The following is a 17,644-nucleotide window of genomic DNA, read 5'->3' on the forward strand; positions in this document are numbered from 1 at the left end:
TCGACATCTCTACATCCCCTCCCACACTGTCCTAGGCACCTCTATGCCAAGGGCACATGCAACCCACTCTCATAAATATGGGAGTGGAGTTGTTTGTCCCTTTGGCACACGAAGTTCCTATGGCTGGCTTACGTGGGGTTCATAGAGATGCCCGTGACAAATTCACTTTGCCCAATGGTTTATAAACGTCTTAATATGAATAACATCCAAAAATTAAGCAGATTCAAAACTCAAGTGAGCCACATGATATGAAAGAGTGGGGATTGAATGCCTATAATTGGAATCTTCGTGGGGCTACAAAAGTTTTATCTCGGGATTGTTCCTCCAACTTATCTAGAGTTAACAACCCTAATAATAGTTTGGATGTCATATAAACAACATGGTCAGCTCTAGGAAGGTTTAAACGGTGAATGTTTTAGTTTTCAGGTTATGGGGCCACCGAGTTTCCGATATGTGTCGTTATTAGATCCCTGTCTTATTGTATGTTTAGAACTTGATCGGATGGAGTGGATTTATCACATGAATCTGTGTTATTTTTAGACTATTATCTTATCGTATGTTTAGAACTTGATGGACGGAGTAGATTTATCACAGGAATCTCTGTGGATTCACACAGCTTCCAACTACAGGAACTTCCGGTGCCCAAGGAAAGGCAACTAGCGTCCATAGATAGGGAAGAAAAATGCCCCAACAGCACTATAACATGGTGTGCTTCCTGTTGCATTGAGTCACTTCAATAGTCCAAACGTTCGATCTGAACCGTCTGTTAAATCCATGATGATTTTCATGTTATCATATAAAAAGATGTTACTGATAGTGCGGTTCAATCATCCTTGATTTTTTTTTCCTTATTATTTATATCTGTCCATTTTCTAAACCATGGATGGAACGGTTATGATTTCCTAACAAAAGTGATTCTTTGGAATAATAAGAAATCCATGATTGTCCCTAACAAATAGATGTATTATTGTATTGTTGATTGGACCTATTTCTGTGTAAACAATCTTGGCTGTCCATATTGAACGCTATTGATCAAACGGTTTATACTTGTCAAAACGGTGGGATTTTTGCATGTAGTCCATGGAATGTGTGTTGCATCTAATGAACAGTCTGGATCAATGGATGGGATTATCTAAATGTCGCAATGTAATGGTGCCATGAGGAGCATTTCTCATTAATAACTAATTAACTAACTTGTCTTAAACCGGTGGTTCAAAACGGACTCCGTGAGAAACGGTTTTTCAAAAAAAGAAAACCGCCTCTCTTGTTTCTCTCTCATCTCCCTATGTAGCTGCCTCATCTCTCTCCCATCTATTACCTCTCTCTCTCCTTCTCAGCTGCACCCTCTCAATCGTAATTTCCAAGTAGAAAAATAGAATAAAGGGAGAAAAAAGTATGTTGCACATTCTGATCTTCCTCTTTTAATGGTTTGGATCTCATAATCATCGTAGCTTCCCTCAAATGTTGTCCATTCTCTTCATCTTTTAATGGTTGTGATTTCATGATCATCATAGTGTCCCTCCAATGTTGTAGATATTTTCTTCTTCTTATTTTTTATTTTCATGGTTGGAATCTCAAATGAAATGTACAATAACATGCGCATTACATCTCATTCAAGTTGCCCATATCTTTTTTTGCCCGATGAAAAAGTATTTTATGTGTGTCAGAGGTGAGGCCTATTGAAAAAATTAAATATTCTCTAAGTAAAATTAAAATTTTCCATCTTTACTATATTCCCCACGTTTAACAAACGCATATGATACTTTTTCATTAAGCTATATCTTCATTATAGGATATTCTTATAACACCTAATTACAAACAACATGTCTTATAATTCTAGTACATCCAACCCATTGAACAGCTAAATCCAGTCATGGTTATCATACAGCCAACAAATCAGATTGATCAGATCATCAGATGGGCCACATCATACCAAACAACATACATCTCTTAAGAAAATCTCCAATTCCATTGCGGCCCACCAGATAATTGGATCGAACTAGTTTTTAGGGCATGATCATCACGGTTGGGTGCGCCTACAATCTAGTTGTCATGCACAAACCACATCTCCACGATGCTCATTCGGAACATTTTTTTAAAAAAATAATAATAATAAAATAAAATAAAAATAAAAATAAAACTAAAAATTGATTCAGGCCATTTTGGTTATCATGCCATACAACAGTAATTAAGAGGATTCTTCTGAAAATACAAAATATTAAAGTCATTTTTTTATGATTGAAAATTTTTAGTATTTTTAATTCATAAACATACCTTTATTCTTTTTAATGGTGTGAATCTCTTGAATGGACCAAGCCCAAGTCTGATTCTTGGGCAAGGAATTTACATGGTGAGATCCATCTAATGCATGGCTTGGTGGGACCGATCTTTTGGATGGCTTGGATATGACGCTATCCTGTAAAGTTGGTGGAGCAATGTAATGGGACCGTCCAAATAATCACTTCAGATAAATCCTAACCACAAAATCAAATTTAACTGACATTTGATGATTGAAATTGTAGCCTTCAATTTATTCTATCTTAACTGTCCACCAATTTCCACTAGTTGGGTATAAGTGGCTTGTAAGCTTGTAATAATTAGCCCATACATCTTGACAATACATGTTGCACACGTGCCAACCTGAAAAATGTGTGGAACATCCAAGCATTGGATAAGGTGGTCCCCACTATGACAATGACCACACACAAAAATTACGGTAATATAAGCAATCGTGCTAAATAAAGGCTGCATGTATACTATTACGAGCATTTTTCTACTATTTCGAGCATTTTTCTTATGGTTATCCTTTCTTCTATTTTTTCATATTAAGACGGCCCACATGACATTTTGGAATGTTCAAATTTTTTAATTTTTTGGTATGGTAATTTTCATGTTAATGTCCACATTACACACTAGTGAAATGTCTCATATGCTTGCAAGGTTGGCATGAGTGTTGATTTATTATGTTTTTTATAGATTAACCTTTAAATCATCAATTTTGATCTTCTTCTTTTTTGTGTGTGTGTGTGTGTGTGTGTGTGTGTGTGTGTGTGTCTGTGTGTGTGTGTGTCGGTGATGTGATTATTTATGATGATATCCATGGTTTTGGATATTGGTATCAATACGGGCATTGTGAATTGAGTTTTGTGTATGTTAGTTGAGAACTTTAAAGTCAAAAATTAAAAAAATATATATTAGAAAAAGAAAAATAATGAGATATTTAAGAATTTATGATTTTTTATATTTTGAACAATGTATATAATTGTTGTATCCGACCATTCTTTGATAAGATTATTATCTGAAATCATGGCTTGTTGAAATTAACCAATGGGTTATAACTAGATACAAATGAAACAAGATTTGGTGAACTAACTCTGCAACTTAGTTATTGAATCAATAAGATCTTAACACCCTAGTCGCAAGAAATTGATAAGATAACATCTACAAGAATATTTGAGTAGAGTGGGAGAAATAATTTTATGGATATTAAACTTTTTCTCTTACAAAATTTATAGAACTCACACTTGAAATTTTTTAGAATGCCTACTCCCCCTAATCCTATAGACTCTAAATGAATATTTGATGAGAATTCCCAACTCAAAGATTGATTTTAAATTAATCATAGTTTACTTTAAATCAATCTAATTTACTTAAAATATTAAAAACCTAATAATAGTAAAAATCAATTATAGAAAATAATCTACATTCTTCAATTACATGTCTGAATCAATTTCATATTTTCAATCATAAATTTATTATCTCTTCAATCACATCTTTAAATTAGCCCCCATATCTTTCACAAATAGTAAATTACAATCCTTAATTTATATCTCAAATTTATAAATAAACAATACAAAAATCAACACATCTTGAGTCTTATGATGGGCCATGGGCCTACATCATTGTTGGGCCCTATAATGGCCATAGGCCTATATCAATTTTCTTTGACTTTGAAAGAATTCGTCATTGAATATGAAACTCATCTTAACCTTTGAACTTGTATTACATTTATGACAAATCTTTTTTTTTTCTTGGGTGAAGGCCAGTGATGCAATTCTAACATATTAGCTCCACACAATCTTTGTCAGAGTCTACTATAGAAGATGTCTCTTTTTTGCTTATGATTCTATAGGTGTCAATTGTTTGTCGTATTTTTTCGCATCATTGTCACCTCTTGCAAATGTGCTTCAATGCGAGTGCTAAAACCTATTTGCATGTTTATCAATGCAACTATCACTATTAATGAATTCATCAATTAATCTATTGATAAATTTAAATGTATGTTCAACATTAACACATCGGTCATTTCAGATGCCAACTTTTCCTTGACCATGTGCACTTATCCATCGTTTTCAGAATTTCTATTTCAATATCTAGTTCTTTGTTGCATTCTTCATAAGTCGGAGCAAATTGTTGTTAGTTAAACTCTTAGAGGGGACCATTGCCCACATATCCATGTGCTCGAACTTTGACCTTGAAATTCTTTCCATGCTATAACACCCACATTTAATTAGTGAGATTGTCTACCATAAGTGTGAGTTGATCTACTTGCTCTATGAGTGTGTGAATCAATATAATTATTTGCACAAATTCTTCTTGTACAGTTGACAATTCCTTGATCTAATACTGAAATGGTGCAATCTAGTTATCGAGCCAATGAGATCACGATGCCCGAATGGCAAAGAAATAGATAAGACTAAACCCACAATAATATTTGGTAGAGAGGAAGAAATAAGTTTATTAATATTAAACTTTTTCTCTCATAAACTTAAGAAATTCACACTTTAAAATTTTTTAAATGCATACTCTCTACACCACCTACATTTTTATAGACTCAATAAATTTTCAATGAGAATTCTCCAATTAAGAGATTGATTTTAAATTAATCATATTTGATCTCAAATCAGTCTAATCTAATAATAGTAAAAGCTAATATAAAATAATCCTAAAATATTCAATTCCATCTTTGGATTAGTTATATACCTTTAATGACATCCCCTTATATCTCCAATTGCATCTTTAAATCAACCTTCATATCTTCCATTAATTGTAAATTTCACTACCTAATTTATGTCTCAAATCTAGGGCTGTTCACGAGTCAAGCTAGCTCGAAAAGCTCGCTCGACTCGTCTTGAATGGCTGATTCGAGCCGAGCCAAGCTAATTATTTGAAGCTCGAGTTGAGTTCAAGCCAAGTTCGACCAGGGGGCGTTTCAACCCAACTTGACTCGAACTCGACTCGACTCGATCAATAAATATATTAAATATTAAATATTATATATATATATATATATATATATATATATATATTAAATATTATATTATATATATATATTATATTAATATAAGTTTTAAGTTTAAACTTAAAAATAAAATAATAAAAAACAAACCCTAGAGTCTCTACCCGATCGCACGCACCCCCTTCCCTTTTCCTTTCTTCTCTTTCTTTGCCCACTGCCAGCCGCACGCCCGCCCCGACCACCACCACCAGTTTTCATTTCAGCTCCACAATAGTATGATTTCAATCTCTTGAGATCTACTTCTTAGGCGAGATACCCAAGAAATTCGAGATGGGTTCTTCTCAGATTTGTTAGAGCTTCAAGGAAATCCAATGATCTGATTGGCTAAAGCTCTTTACTTGGATTTTTGATCTGTGTTCTGCTCTGTTTCTTTTCTAGTACTTGGATTTTTGCTGGTGGAAGAAAATTAAGAACAGATCGATTCTTACAGGTTTCCTCATCCAATTCGAAGCTTTGTTTGATTTTTTCATCGGGTTTTGCTTTGATTCTCTTAAGATTTTTGAATTTTTCATCAATGGAGGAGGATCAAGAACAGAATCCATTACTCTCTCACCTAACAAGCTCGAGCTCGACTCGAACTCAACTCGACAGCTTTGGCAAACAAGCCAAGCTTCAATGTTGACCTCGAGGTCAAGCTCGAGCTCGAGCTCGAACTCGAGTACATCATGGACAAGCCAAGCCAAGTTTGGCCCACCTCGACTCAACTCGGCTCGATGCCTACCTCTACTCAAATCTATAAATAAACAATCCAAAAATCAATACATGTTGAACCTTATGATGGGATGTGGACCTACATTTTTATATATCCTACATCAAGTAAAGCTTAATTATTAAAATAGAAAAAGGAAATTATAAATAAATGATGATTTAGCCTCTTTTTTTTTCTTTTTAATATAATGGTTCATTTCGGTTTGGTTTGTCAAATCCCACTCAAATCTTTTATTATGATATACAAAAAGTCTAGAGCCATTTTGAAATGACTTTCTAGGCTTTATAATTTAAATAAGTAGAGAAGAAATGAGAAAAATTGGAGAAAAAAAAAATCAAAGTTAAACCTTATGACCATATTTACCCATATTGGTCATACCGGTGTCAATTCATCCTTCATCAGTTTATACGAGCTTATATGGTCAATTTTTTAATTGTGACCTATATAGCTCCATATTACATATAATACTGATCTAATACGGATATGAAGCGCCCGTAATGGCTGATTTCGTACATGTATTTTAATCCATGATGATATCATATATTCTTTAATGAACCATAAAAAAAAAAAAAAAAAAAAAAATTCTTGTAAGGGTTAAGGTCATAGGGATACAATTTTATCCACAAGAGAAAATTGGTATAAAGGAGGGTTATGTTGGGATGATAGCTGGTATGAAACTTCTATCACAACTTTTATCATGAATCTTGAAAATGTGGATGAAATATAATCCATGTAGTTGACCAATTAGCTAGATGAAACTTTCACCACAATTTTTATCATCAATCTTGATAATATAGTTGAGCTAATTAGTTGGCATAAAACTTCTGCCACAACCTTTATCAAGAATCTTGATTATGTTGGTAAAACAAGATCTATGTAGTTGAGCTAATTAGCTAGTATGAAACTTTCAATACGATTTTTATTATTGTTTCTAACAATATTTGTGAAACAAAATTTTGTAGCCGACCCCAATTGCTTAGAAAAAAAAACTTAGATACTAGCAATGATATCTTAGTTGTTAAAAAATTTAAAAAGAAAAGTATGTAAAACATCTTCAAGTTATGGTTTAGTTTTTATGGATTAATCTTTTTTCTTCTATTACCATTTTTATCAATTTGAAGCATTATGTTTAGGTTTAATTATTCCATTCCATAGAAAGTATGGATATAGAAAACTTCAACCTGAATGTGAAATGTCGATATTATGGATTCAGTTTTATCCATGAAATTTTATATTAGATTATTTGGGTCATATTACTAGAGTTGTTGTATTTTATTCTTTTATTCTTTTATTCTTTTTTATATATTGTACTTGTGGATGAAGATAGTAAAAAAAGACTTCAAGACTTTTGGTTTAACTAAAAATATAATTTATGATAGAATGAAATAGAGTGAGCAAGATTTGTATAGTCTACTGCAATCTGTAGAGATAAGACTTAAATTATAATGTTAAACTGTTATGCTTGTAATTTTTATCTAGTTATTTATGCACTTTCATGAGTTATAGTGGTTATAAACAAAGTGAATTAAATATAATTTAATGTTAAAGAATCGGTATTATTCTATCCACTTAAGGAAATGTGAAATTTTACGTTGAAATAGATGATAATTATAGTTTTATAGAAATCTTCTCGACTCACTTCTTTAATGATTTGTTTACTACTTAATTAATATCATTTAGATCTAATTATTTTACTCACAGATTGAGGTGTTGATTGGGAAGAAATGGTGAGGTCTTTATTTTTTATTCTTCTACTGCTCTATGGAGTGTCGGCTCAAAAATCTCAACAAAAGTGGTTGACACTTAGTGGTATGTTTTTACTTTTTATTTTTTAATTTCATTTTTCTCTTCTTACCTAGTATCTAATTGATTTAATATTCTCACCATTAAAATTTTAATTTTGATTTGTATTTAGGGTGATGTTTTCATTAACTTTCTTCAATTTGAATATCTACAACTGAATTAAGATAAATTCATAGGTAGAAGATTTAAATGAGGTGGGATGTGTATAATAAGGAAGTTAATTTTTTTAAGGAGAATAATATTATTATTGGTAGAAAATATTGTTAGAGAAATAAATTACCCACATATATGCCCTAAAACATATTATTTTCCTTTATTAAAGTTGTGTTGTACTTTATATATATAGTTTCAACTGTATTTTTATAACATCACATCTCTATAATAATGGTGTATGTAATTATCAAATTTTCTATAATAACGTGTGCATGTTTTAACATTAAGGTTTTTGGTTTGATCCCAACTTATCTATTAAAATAATTTCCATCTGTGTCAAAGATCAAAGAAAATGACCACATATCTTCTGCTATTTTTTAAATATATATATCATCCAAAAAAGAAAGCACGTAGCAAAAAAGGCGATAAATTAGATATAGTAATATATCACTCGTCTTGAAAAGTGAAAAATATGGTAAATAAAATATAGTTATATATTACATGAAAACTAATAATTTTATACAATCGAAACTATTAACTACTATATATAGATCGGATGAACATGAAATTGTTTCGTATAAATCGAGTCATTTAACTATTTTTGTTAAGGAGTTTAGATGTACGGAGATGAGATAATATTTTCACTTTCTACTCTCTATTATATTTTTTTACAATGCATAAGGCATTTTGTTTTTTAAGGTTAAATAAACGACGATATCATTGCGATATTCAAATTTCTCTTCTAAATTATTTTGTAAAATTACACATTATTTTTATATTAAAAAATTATTCTCTATTTTCTTATGAATACAGTATAAATCATGCTTCATATATCCAATATCATATTCTTTTAAACTATGTTTGGATGTATCATTGAGTTAAACGACATTCACATAAAGTGAAAATTATTATATTATGATTACCTTAAAAATGGATTGCCAAGATTACAAATAAGTTGCATTGCTTTTTAGTTAGATTTGAATGGGATATAACAATTTCATTATTTACTCGTTATTAAACTAATTATTGTAATGAAAATGAATAGTTTGTCCAGATATTATAATAAAAGTATAATTAATAAATCTTACCTAATAAATTGTGTCCATCATGAAATTTTGTGGTAAGATAAAGGTCTTAAAAATACTTTATTTTTCATTAGTATTAATCTAATTGATTACTTGAGATTTTGTCTCATATATTTTCTTTCACTTTTCCATTTTGATATAATTTAACTAATCAAAATAATTTATTTTTGCATGAAATTTCAGGTGATGCTCCACTAGTAATAGCACGTGGTGGATATTCAGGGCTCTTTCCAGAATCTAGTCAATTTGCATATCAATTCGCTATATCAACAAGCTTATCCAACGTTGTTTTGTTTTGTGATCTGCAATTAACAAAAGATGGTGCCGGTATATGCCGAACAAACCTGAAGCTTGATAATTCGACAAATATAGCACTTATTTATCCAAAGGGAGAGAAAAAATACGCTGTGAATGGTGAATTAGTTAGTGGGTGGTTTTCGATTGACTATACAGCAGAACAATTGTTCACCAATGTCTCATGTAAGTCTCAGTTCTAATATGCTTTAACTTATCATCAAATGGACTTTAGTTAAATATATGTTGCAAAATTTACATATGTACTCGTCTTAATCTCATTCTCATAGTAAAAAGTATTTTGATTCTTCATGTAAAGGCAAGTATATGAATTTTCAAAAATACTCTTTCAAGGAAGTACTAGTTATCATTTTAACTTTTTATATATATAATAATAATAAACCAGTATTATAAGGTAACATTCTACTATTGAATATATAACAATAAAAAGTAATTATAGCAAGTTAGAGTGTATACAGTGTTATTGTATGGCTAAGTTATTTATAAAATACTACCCATCCTATTATTTGATTATAAAAAAATTTCACTTGTTCATAAGTGAGTAACATTTGAGATTATCATTGATTGTGAATAATGTGAAGTATATTTTCTAGTAAATTAATCATTTACAAACGAAAGTATGGTACAATCCATTTTTTGCCTTCAAATTTTTTTTTTTTTCGCTTCTACTATTTTCAAGGCCAAATTAAGTTGTAATTGAAATTAACCTACAACTAATTATAGGTAGTCAGTACATTTTTTAGTACTCATTTTCTAACCACATTAGTAATGATCATTGCTCATGATCAAGAAATCATAAAAAGAAATTTAATGAAAATTTTCATTCTTCATGTATCTATTTTACTTTGGGTTAACTACTCATTTTTTTTATATTATTTTTCTCACAGTGATTCAAAACGTTTTTTCTCGTCCAAGTTTGTTCGATGATACCCTGCCAATGTCAATGGTTGAAGATGTAACAGGGCTTCGACCACCTCGATTTTGGTTGAATGTTCAGGTTTGTATGTATTATAATGAAAATATTCACGATTTTTAACAAATGAAATCACTTTCTTACGTGTTTCAAGCTTTCACGATGTGATATGTGTATGTGAGATCATATTAGTTCATTAAATTGACCTGGTTGTTTAAATAGTATAGCCTAAAAATGAGCTAGTCTAATCATCTTGTGTACTAACAAGTATAAAAAATAATAAATAAAAAAAAGAAATAAAAATTGAACAATATTTACATTCAAGGCACCTGTGTGGGCCATTTGATAACCCTAGACCCTGAATTCATGCCATGGTGCATACATGGTGGGGGCCACCTTGTGAACATTCAACTTCTTGCACATATGGAGAGGGTAAGATTTGAGTTATGCTTACACTGTAGATCCATTACAGTAGAAGCATAAAATAAACTAGTAAGAGTTCAATATGTCAATCTAATGGATGCACAACTTCTTTATCGACCATGAATGTTTGATTTAATGTGTATAATGTTTGATTTGCTGCTTGTTACAGTATGACATGTTCTTCAAGCAACATGACTTGGATGTGGAAGCATTTGTATTAGATGCATCGAGACGTATGAGTATTCATTACATTTCTTCACCTGAAATCAGTTTCTTAAAGGGTCTAAATGGAAAGCTTACGAAAGACAAGACCAAGCTCATCTTTCGATTTCTAGATGTTGACGCATTCGAACCGTCAACTAAGAAAAAGTATAGTGACATTTTGAAAGATCTTTCATCTATCAAATCATTTGCTTCTGGAATTCTTATTCCCAAGAACTACGTCTGGCCCATTGGTGTTGATCGGTATTTACAGTCTCATACCACTATCGTAACAGATGCTCAAAAAGTAGGACTCGAAGTTTATGCATCTGGTTTTGCAAATGACATCCCTGGAAGCTATAATTACAGTTATGACCCTACTACCGAATACTTACAATTCATTGATAACTCTCACTTCTCCGTAGATGGTGTGCTTACTGACTTTCCTTCAACTGCATCAGAGGCAATAGGTAAGTTGTTCTTTTGGTATTACACTATTTACACAATGTAAAAAAGAGGTAGCATATCATGTTCGATAAAGAAGCTGCATTTTTTATTTATCTCACAATAATATAAGAGGACCTATCTTCTGGTAACCTGAGTCATGGGATTATTCTCCATCGTGTGATATGTCGTAACATATATTTAATAAAAATGAGTAATGGGGCCACCCACAATTTGATATAATTTTTTTTAAAAAAAATTTCTCACATTCACTATGAGGCTCATAAATGAATGATTTTATCACATAGAGATATGTTACATTTGTAACAGTTTACTGAGTAGAGAAAATATTAAAAAGAATAATATGTATTTCCTCTTTAAAAGATGTAGTTTGTATCTATTAATTGAGTATTTTACTTTTTTTAATATTTTTAACATGATATTTAAAAAATAAAAAACTACATAAATAGTATCGCTATAATATTTTGAATTTTTTTTTGCTTTTATTTTTATTTACTAACCATTTTGTAAGGTTATTGTAAACATTTTTATTTTTCAAATAATGATTTCTTCGACTAGGCACTCTTTATAATGTTATATTCACTTGAATGCTGAAATATCTCAATATTTTAATATATTCTTTATTTTGTATATATAAATGATCTCAAGTTCATCGAAATTGGTTTAGTTTCGTTGAAGAATGAGTAGAAGTATACACATTTCGCGAGGTTACAACCAAAACCAGTTAAGGATGGTTTTGGCCAGGATTACTCATACTAAAATTAAGTTTTATTAAATTGGGGTGCATTATAAATATCAGCTCTAAATTAATGTTCTCTGGCCCATTTCAAAAGGTCCACTCCATCTAATTGTCTGAGCAATAACTGTTTTACTTAAATTGAAATGTATGCCCGATAATAAAATTTTATTTATTTTTTTAGAACAAAATTATTTTTATAAATGATGTTGTAGTGCCTTTTTACACACTGACATGATATGAAGCTTCCATAAGGTGAGTTATAAAATGTTAGGAACAAATTAGGCTAGAAAACTTACCGAAGCAAGCACTTATTTTATTCTTAATTGTAAACAATGATATTTTATATTTCTTTTTCACATTTACTAATTAATAGTCATATCACACGTGGAGATGAAATCATGACTAGTCTTTATTAACAATAAATTTTGTAAGATTATACTTTTATAAACATCCTCTTATTTTTATGCAGCTTGCTTAGCAAATAACAAGAACAACACTCTACCAACCAAAGGTGACTTACTCTAATCTTATGTTTTTTTATTATTATGATTTTTCACAAAATATATTCTATTTTGTACATACAAGTTCATGTTCAAAGTAAAAAAGAAAAAAAGAAGGCATAGACATGTTTATACTTGCATTTATAATATAATCCTTACAGGGAGACCATTGATTATAACACACAATGGAGCAAGTGGAGTCTTCCCAGGTTGCACTGATCTTGCTTATCAGCAAGCAATCGATGATGGAGCTGATATAATAGATTGCTCAGTCCAAATGACAAAAGATGGAGTAGCATTCTGCTTGGATTCAGCAGACCTCATAGGTGATACAACGGCAGTCGCAACTTTTATGACTCGATCTGCTTCAATCTCAGAGATCCAAAAGGACAAGGGAATTTTCTCATTCGACCTCACATGGAGCGAGATTCAAAGCTTGAAGCGTATGACTTTTACACGAGCTTTTTATATAATGTGAAATTAAATATTGTCATTAGTTAAGGGTTTGGCCTTTTGCATTTAAAGCAATTTAAATTTATTTACATGATATAAACTTTTCTCTTCACTTTTTTTTGCCCCAAATCAATATCAATGTGTTTTGTATCTTATTTTAAATACATTGAATGCTTAATTCATGAAAAAAAAATGCATTTGAATTCTAATTTAATAATTGTCTTGTCATGATTAAATAGGCCCATAAAAGTGTTAAAAGTATGACTACTTAGATTGTAAATAGCCTCTACCTATTTTAATTTTTTTCCTTTCAGCTGAACTAGCGAGCCCAGGAGCAGAAGCTGGCATTCTACGAAACCCGGCATCAAAGAACCAGGGAAAATTCATGACACTCGCTGACTTCCTCAATTTTGCAAAGGATAAGGCCGTTCCTGGAATCTTGATCAATATACAGGTAACCTTTTCTGGTAGATTTTGATCTAGTTTTAATGTTTCGAAGAATTTATTTGAAGTAATTTTCAACATTTTAATGATATTTTGATATTGATGGTATATATGCTTAAGAAAATAAAAAAGTAAAAAAGAAAAGAAGATATAGACCCATTCATTTAGATATTGAACTTCTCATGGATAATGTAATCCATTTGAATCGCACTTCTAACATGTCAATGTAATAAATTAGTATAAGATCAGGATCATTTATCTAATGGGTCAATCATCTATGTGCCAAAACATGAAAATTAAGCCAGATTGATCATTGGATGGTTATACGTATATTAAAAAACTCCTTTATTGCTTTGCATCCAAGATACATTTGTGGCGCACACGAGAACTAGGGTAACATGAATTATAAGTTGCAGGGTGAACTTACTTCATACTTATCATAACATAATTTCACATCCATATTCTTTTGTAATGCAGAATGCTGCCTACCTAGCTTCAAAGAAAGGTCTTGGCATTATTAATGCAGTCACAAGTGCCTTGAGCAAGGCCGGATATGAGAAAGAGACTACACAACAAGTTTTAATTCAATCAGATGATAGTTCAGTTCTTTTGGCATTCAAGCAATTTACGAATTACAAGCGAGTTCTCTTGGTTCCAGAGATAATTAGTAACATTCCTAAACCAACGGTTAAGGAAATTAAGGAATTTGCGGATGCAGTTACCCTCCCTAGAGCTTCAATTGTATCATATTCAGGCTCATTCGTATCTGGTTTCACCGACGTTGTCAGTAATATGCATGCTGCAAATATTTCTGTCTATGTATCGACACTGAGGAATGAATATATATCAATAGCATTTGACTTTTTCTCTGATCCAATGGTGGAGATTTGCACTTATGCCATGGGAATTGGCATTGATGGGATTGTAGTGGAATTTCCAAGGACAGCAAGCACATACTTGAGTAAGTTTTTCATCAACTTATCTCTCTCATACCATGATCCAAAACCATTCCCCAAATGAGCGGCATAGTGGATAAATTATTTTTCGTAAATTGCATACATTAGAGAATCCAATCCAATTAGTGGGGATTCCTAATCTATGCATACCACTATCTCTCCTACCATTCATTTGTAGGTCAATTGTCAAATAGTTATGATTGTTTTATTAAAAATATTGTCCATCATCCATCATTATCTCTTAAAAATGACCATCATACCATGCGTCCAGATTTGCGGATAATCTCAACACGGAGCACAAGTACTTGGTACACCATATACAAATAAGCTCAAGTACAAATACATACATACATACATACATATGTGTGTGTGTGCGTGTGTATATTCATAAACACATCAATACCAACACCATATTATTGTACATGCACATATATGTAAATAGTTTATGCACAATTGACATCCATTCTTTTTACAGGGAGCCCATGTTTCAACCCCAGTGACAACGTGGCATACTCCATCTTACCCGCAGAACCTGGTTCTTTGCTTTCTTTGGCCCCACCAGAGGTGTTGCCACCTACAGAACCACCAGCACCATCACTTACTATTGCCGATGTTGAAGACCCACCATTACCGCCAGTTATAAACCCTACGACTCCACCGGTTGCCAGTCCAACTAATACACTAAGTGGCCAACCATCAAATAATTCTATTAATTTGGTCTTATGCTTAGCGTTGGTGGGCCTAAGCTTCATGTCTTTAAGCTACCACTGATTGGAATGGAGTGCATGGAGTTGTAATTATTACTTTAATGCTTAGGGTGACTTTTTTATATTCTTATGCTTGATTTCTCTTTAGAGATTGTAACATGACGAGGTAATTGTGTTGAATCTGCTCGTAATAAAATTTTATTTTCTCACCACGTTATTATTCAACTTTTACAGAAATGTAAGGACAACTGGATAACCCACGTGAATGTGTGTGAGATTTGGGTCGTTCTTCTAGTGGGCCCAATCTTGTATATTCTATAGCCTAAGAAATAGAATGGTCTATTCATAATATGAGACGGACACATATAGAAAAAGTTTATGGTAAGATGGTTAGACATGCATGCAATGGTCACTTAATGGTCATAATGGCCTAACTTTCACAAGCCATGATACATTAATTGAGGTTAGTTGATGAGACAATAAATAAGATTTTTAATATAAATAGGTGGTATATCTGAAAATTTGAATATGTATACTAATAAGAAGATGGCTTGGATTTTACCCACTCCTCCCAACTCCTTATCCTATGTGAGTAGCCTGCTCCCACATCTCCTTACATTTGTGTGTAGTCCACACAACGAACCTATCCAACAAAGACTACATAAGGCCCATTGTGAGTTCTGTATAACATCCATCCATACATGTGTTGTATCGCCTAATGTTAGGAAAGGACATTAGCCAAAACTCAATGGGTAAAAAAAAGAAGTGTGGATAAGATGACCACTATTAATGACCTTCTCTTTCTCTCTGTGTATAACCATATCTTTCACATTAATCTTTTTTCTCTCCTACATATGTATTTCTCCTTTTTTTTTTTTACCTACCCATTTATCCACATGAACGCATGTGTCAATTCTTCTAGTATTTATATAAAAGAATGACATTTACTGATAGACCAAGTCATCTAATCAGTATGGTTTTTTTCATCTGGTATTAACCCATAAAATTTATGTGCATATAATGTATAGCTTATATCGATTGCTTAAACTATCCAGGTGTCCTAGTGGGGTGATTTATACCACAACACACTACCTGAACATTTTCCAACATTTACCCCACTCACCCACACACATAATAGCATACAAGAATAGAACTATTTTTAGAATCTCATCTATTACTCAAACTCAATTCATCACTACAAGAAAAAGAATTGAATATGAAAGACATAATAGGCATCGTGTTTAATTAATTGGAAGAATATATCAAATAACTATTGGGGGCCTTGCACAAAACCTTAGGATCTAGCCTCCCAAAACAAACTAGAATTATGGGATAATAAAACAATGAAATAAATCAAAGCATAAACGACACCACCCAAGAGATTTTTATGTGGAAAACCCTCAAAGAGGTAAAAATCACGGGACCTTATCTAAATCAACAACCCATTATAAAGTAGAACATTACAACATTCTTCACTTACGCAGGAGTGGATAAACAATAAGAGAATAAAAGAAAAACGGAGATATCTCACCGATCGCAAAGACGTAAAAGCGTTGAGATATTGATTACAAAGTAGATCACATCCACGAGCATAACCTCCCTTCTACAAGCTTCCTCTCTCTTTCTCTTTCTCTCTCTCTCTCACCTTTGATAGCCCTAAACCCTTTAGCAAACCCTTGCAAAGCTTTAGGAAACCCTCTTACATTACCTAGAAAGGCCCTAGGCACCCATATTTATAGATTTGGAAATCCTCTTTCGCACCTCTTGCGAAACCGCCTCCAATTTTCGTAGTCCGCATAAGATCCGGACTCAAATCTGCGTAAGCTCGACTAGTCGAGCACTGTTCACTCGACCGGTTGAGCTGGCCCTCGACTGGTTGAGCATTGTTCACTAAGCTCGATGGACTTTGAGTTAAGTGACCCTTGACTGGTCGAGCACTGTTCACTCGATCGGTCGAGCAGTGCTCTCGACTGGTCAAGTAACGCGGTGAAACACTCCAATTTTCAACCGCCTGCACTATCTCTCCTCTGAACTAAGGAGGAAAACTCCATCAAATCTCTCCCTTTCTGACTCAGGAGGAATTCACCTTCTTCAGGCCAGCCCGGTTTCTACAAACCTCAAACTTGCCCTTGAGAAAAGCCTTGGTCATCATGTCTTATCCATTATCGTCCGTGTGGACCTTCTCAAGCTGTAACACCTTCTGTTCTAAAGTATCCTTGTTCCAGTAATACCGAATCTCTATGTGCTTCAGCTTAAAATGTTGACTTGAATTTTTGCTCAAGTGTATAGCACTTTGACTATCGCAATAGACCAGGTGTTTCTCCTGCTTCAGGCTAAGTTCCTGTAAGAACCTCTTTATCCAAAGCATCTCTTTACATGCCTCTGTGACTACATTATACTTAGCCTCTATCGTCGATAATGCTACGACCTTCTATAGCTTGCTCTGCCAAGAGACTGCTCCCCCTGTAAATGTGAACAT

At 32.5% G+C, this 17,644-nt stretch overlaps 1 protein-coding gene across 1 annotated transcript; it reads left to right on the forward strand.

The window, feature by feature from the left end:
* Positions 1-1,256: 1,256 nt before the first annotated feature.
* Positions 1,257-15,270, forward strand: LOC131257588 (glycerophosphodiester phosphodiesterase GDPDL7-like). Its single transcript, XM_058258370.1, has 10 exons — positions 1,257-1,393; positions 7,710-7,817; positions 9,233-9,529; positions 10,252-10,361; positions 10,870-11,371; positions 12,575-12,616; positions 12,767-13,048; positions 13,373-13,512; positions 13,980-14,463; positions 14,934-15,270. Exons 2-10 carry the CDS (start codon positions 7,733-7,735, stop codon positions 15,227-15,229), a joined length of 2,238 nt encoding a protein of 745 aa, XP_058114353.1. The 5' UTR covers positions 1,257-1,393; positions 7,710-7,732; the 3' UTR covers positions 15,230-15,270.
* Positions 15,271-17,644: the final 2,374 nt, after the last annotated feature.

Source organism: Magnolia sinica, chromosome 10, assembly GCF_029962835.1.
Source record: "Magnolia sinica isolate HGM2019 chromosome 10, MsV1, whole genome shotgun sequence".
NCBI classification, from domain to species: Eukaryota; Viridiplantae; Streptophyta; class Magnoliopsida; order Magnoliales; family Magnoliaceae; genus Magnolia; species Magnolia sinica.

What these genes read in the sequence shown, in the direction of transcription:
- LOC131257588 (XM_058258370.1), top strand. Translation starts at nt 7,733, where the DNA reads ATGGTGAGGTCTTTATTTTTTATTCTTCTACTGCTCTATGGAGTGTCG. An exon ending in GATTTTGGTTGAATGTTCAG is followed by an intron (nt 10,362 to 10,869) that starts GTTTGTATGTAT and finishes TGCTTGTTACAG; the next exon opens with TATGACATGTTCTTCAAGCA. An exon ending in GAATCTTGATCAATATACAG is followed by an intron (nt 13,513 to 13,979) that starts GTAACCTTTTCT and finishes TTTGTAATGCAG; the next exon opens with AATGCTGCCTACCTAGCTTC.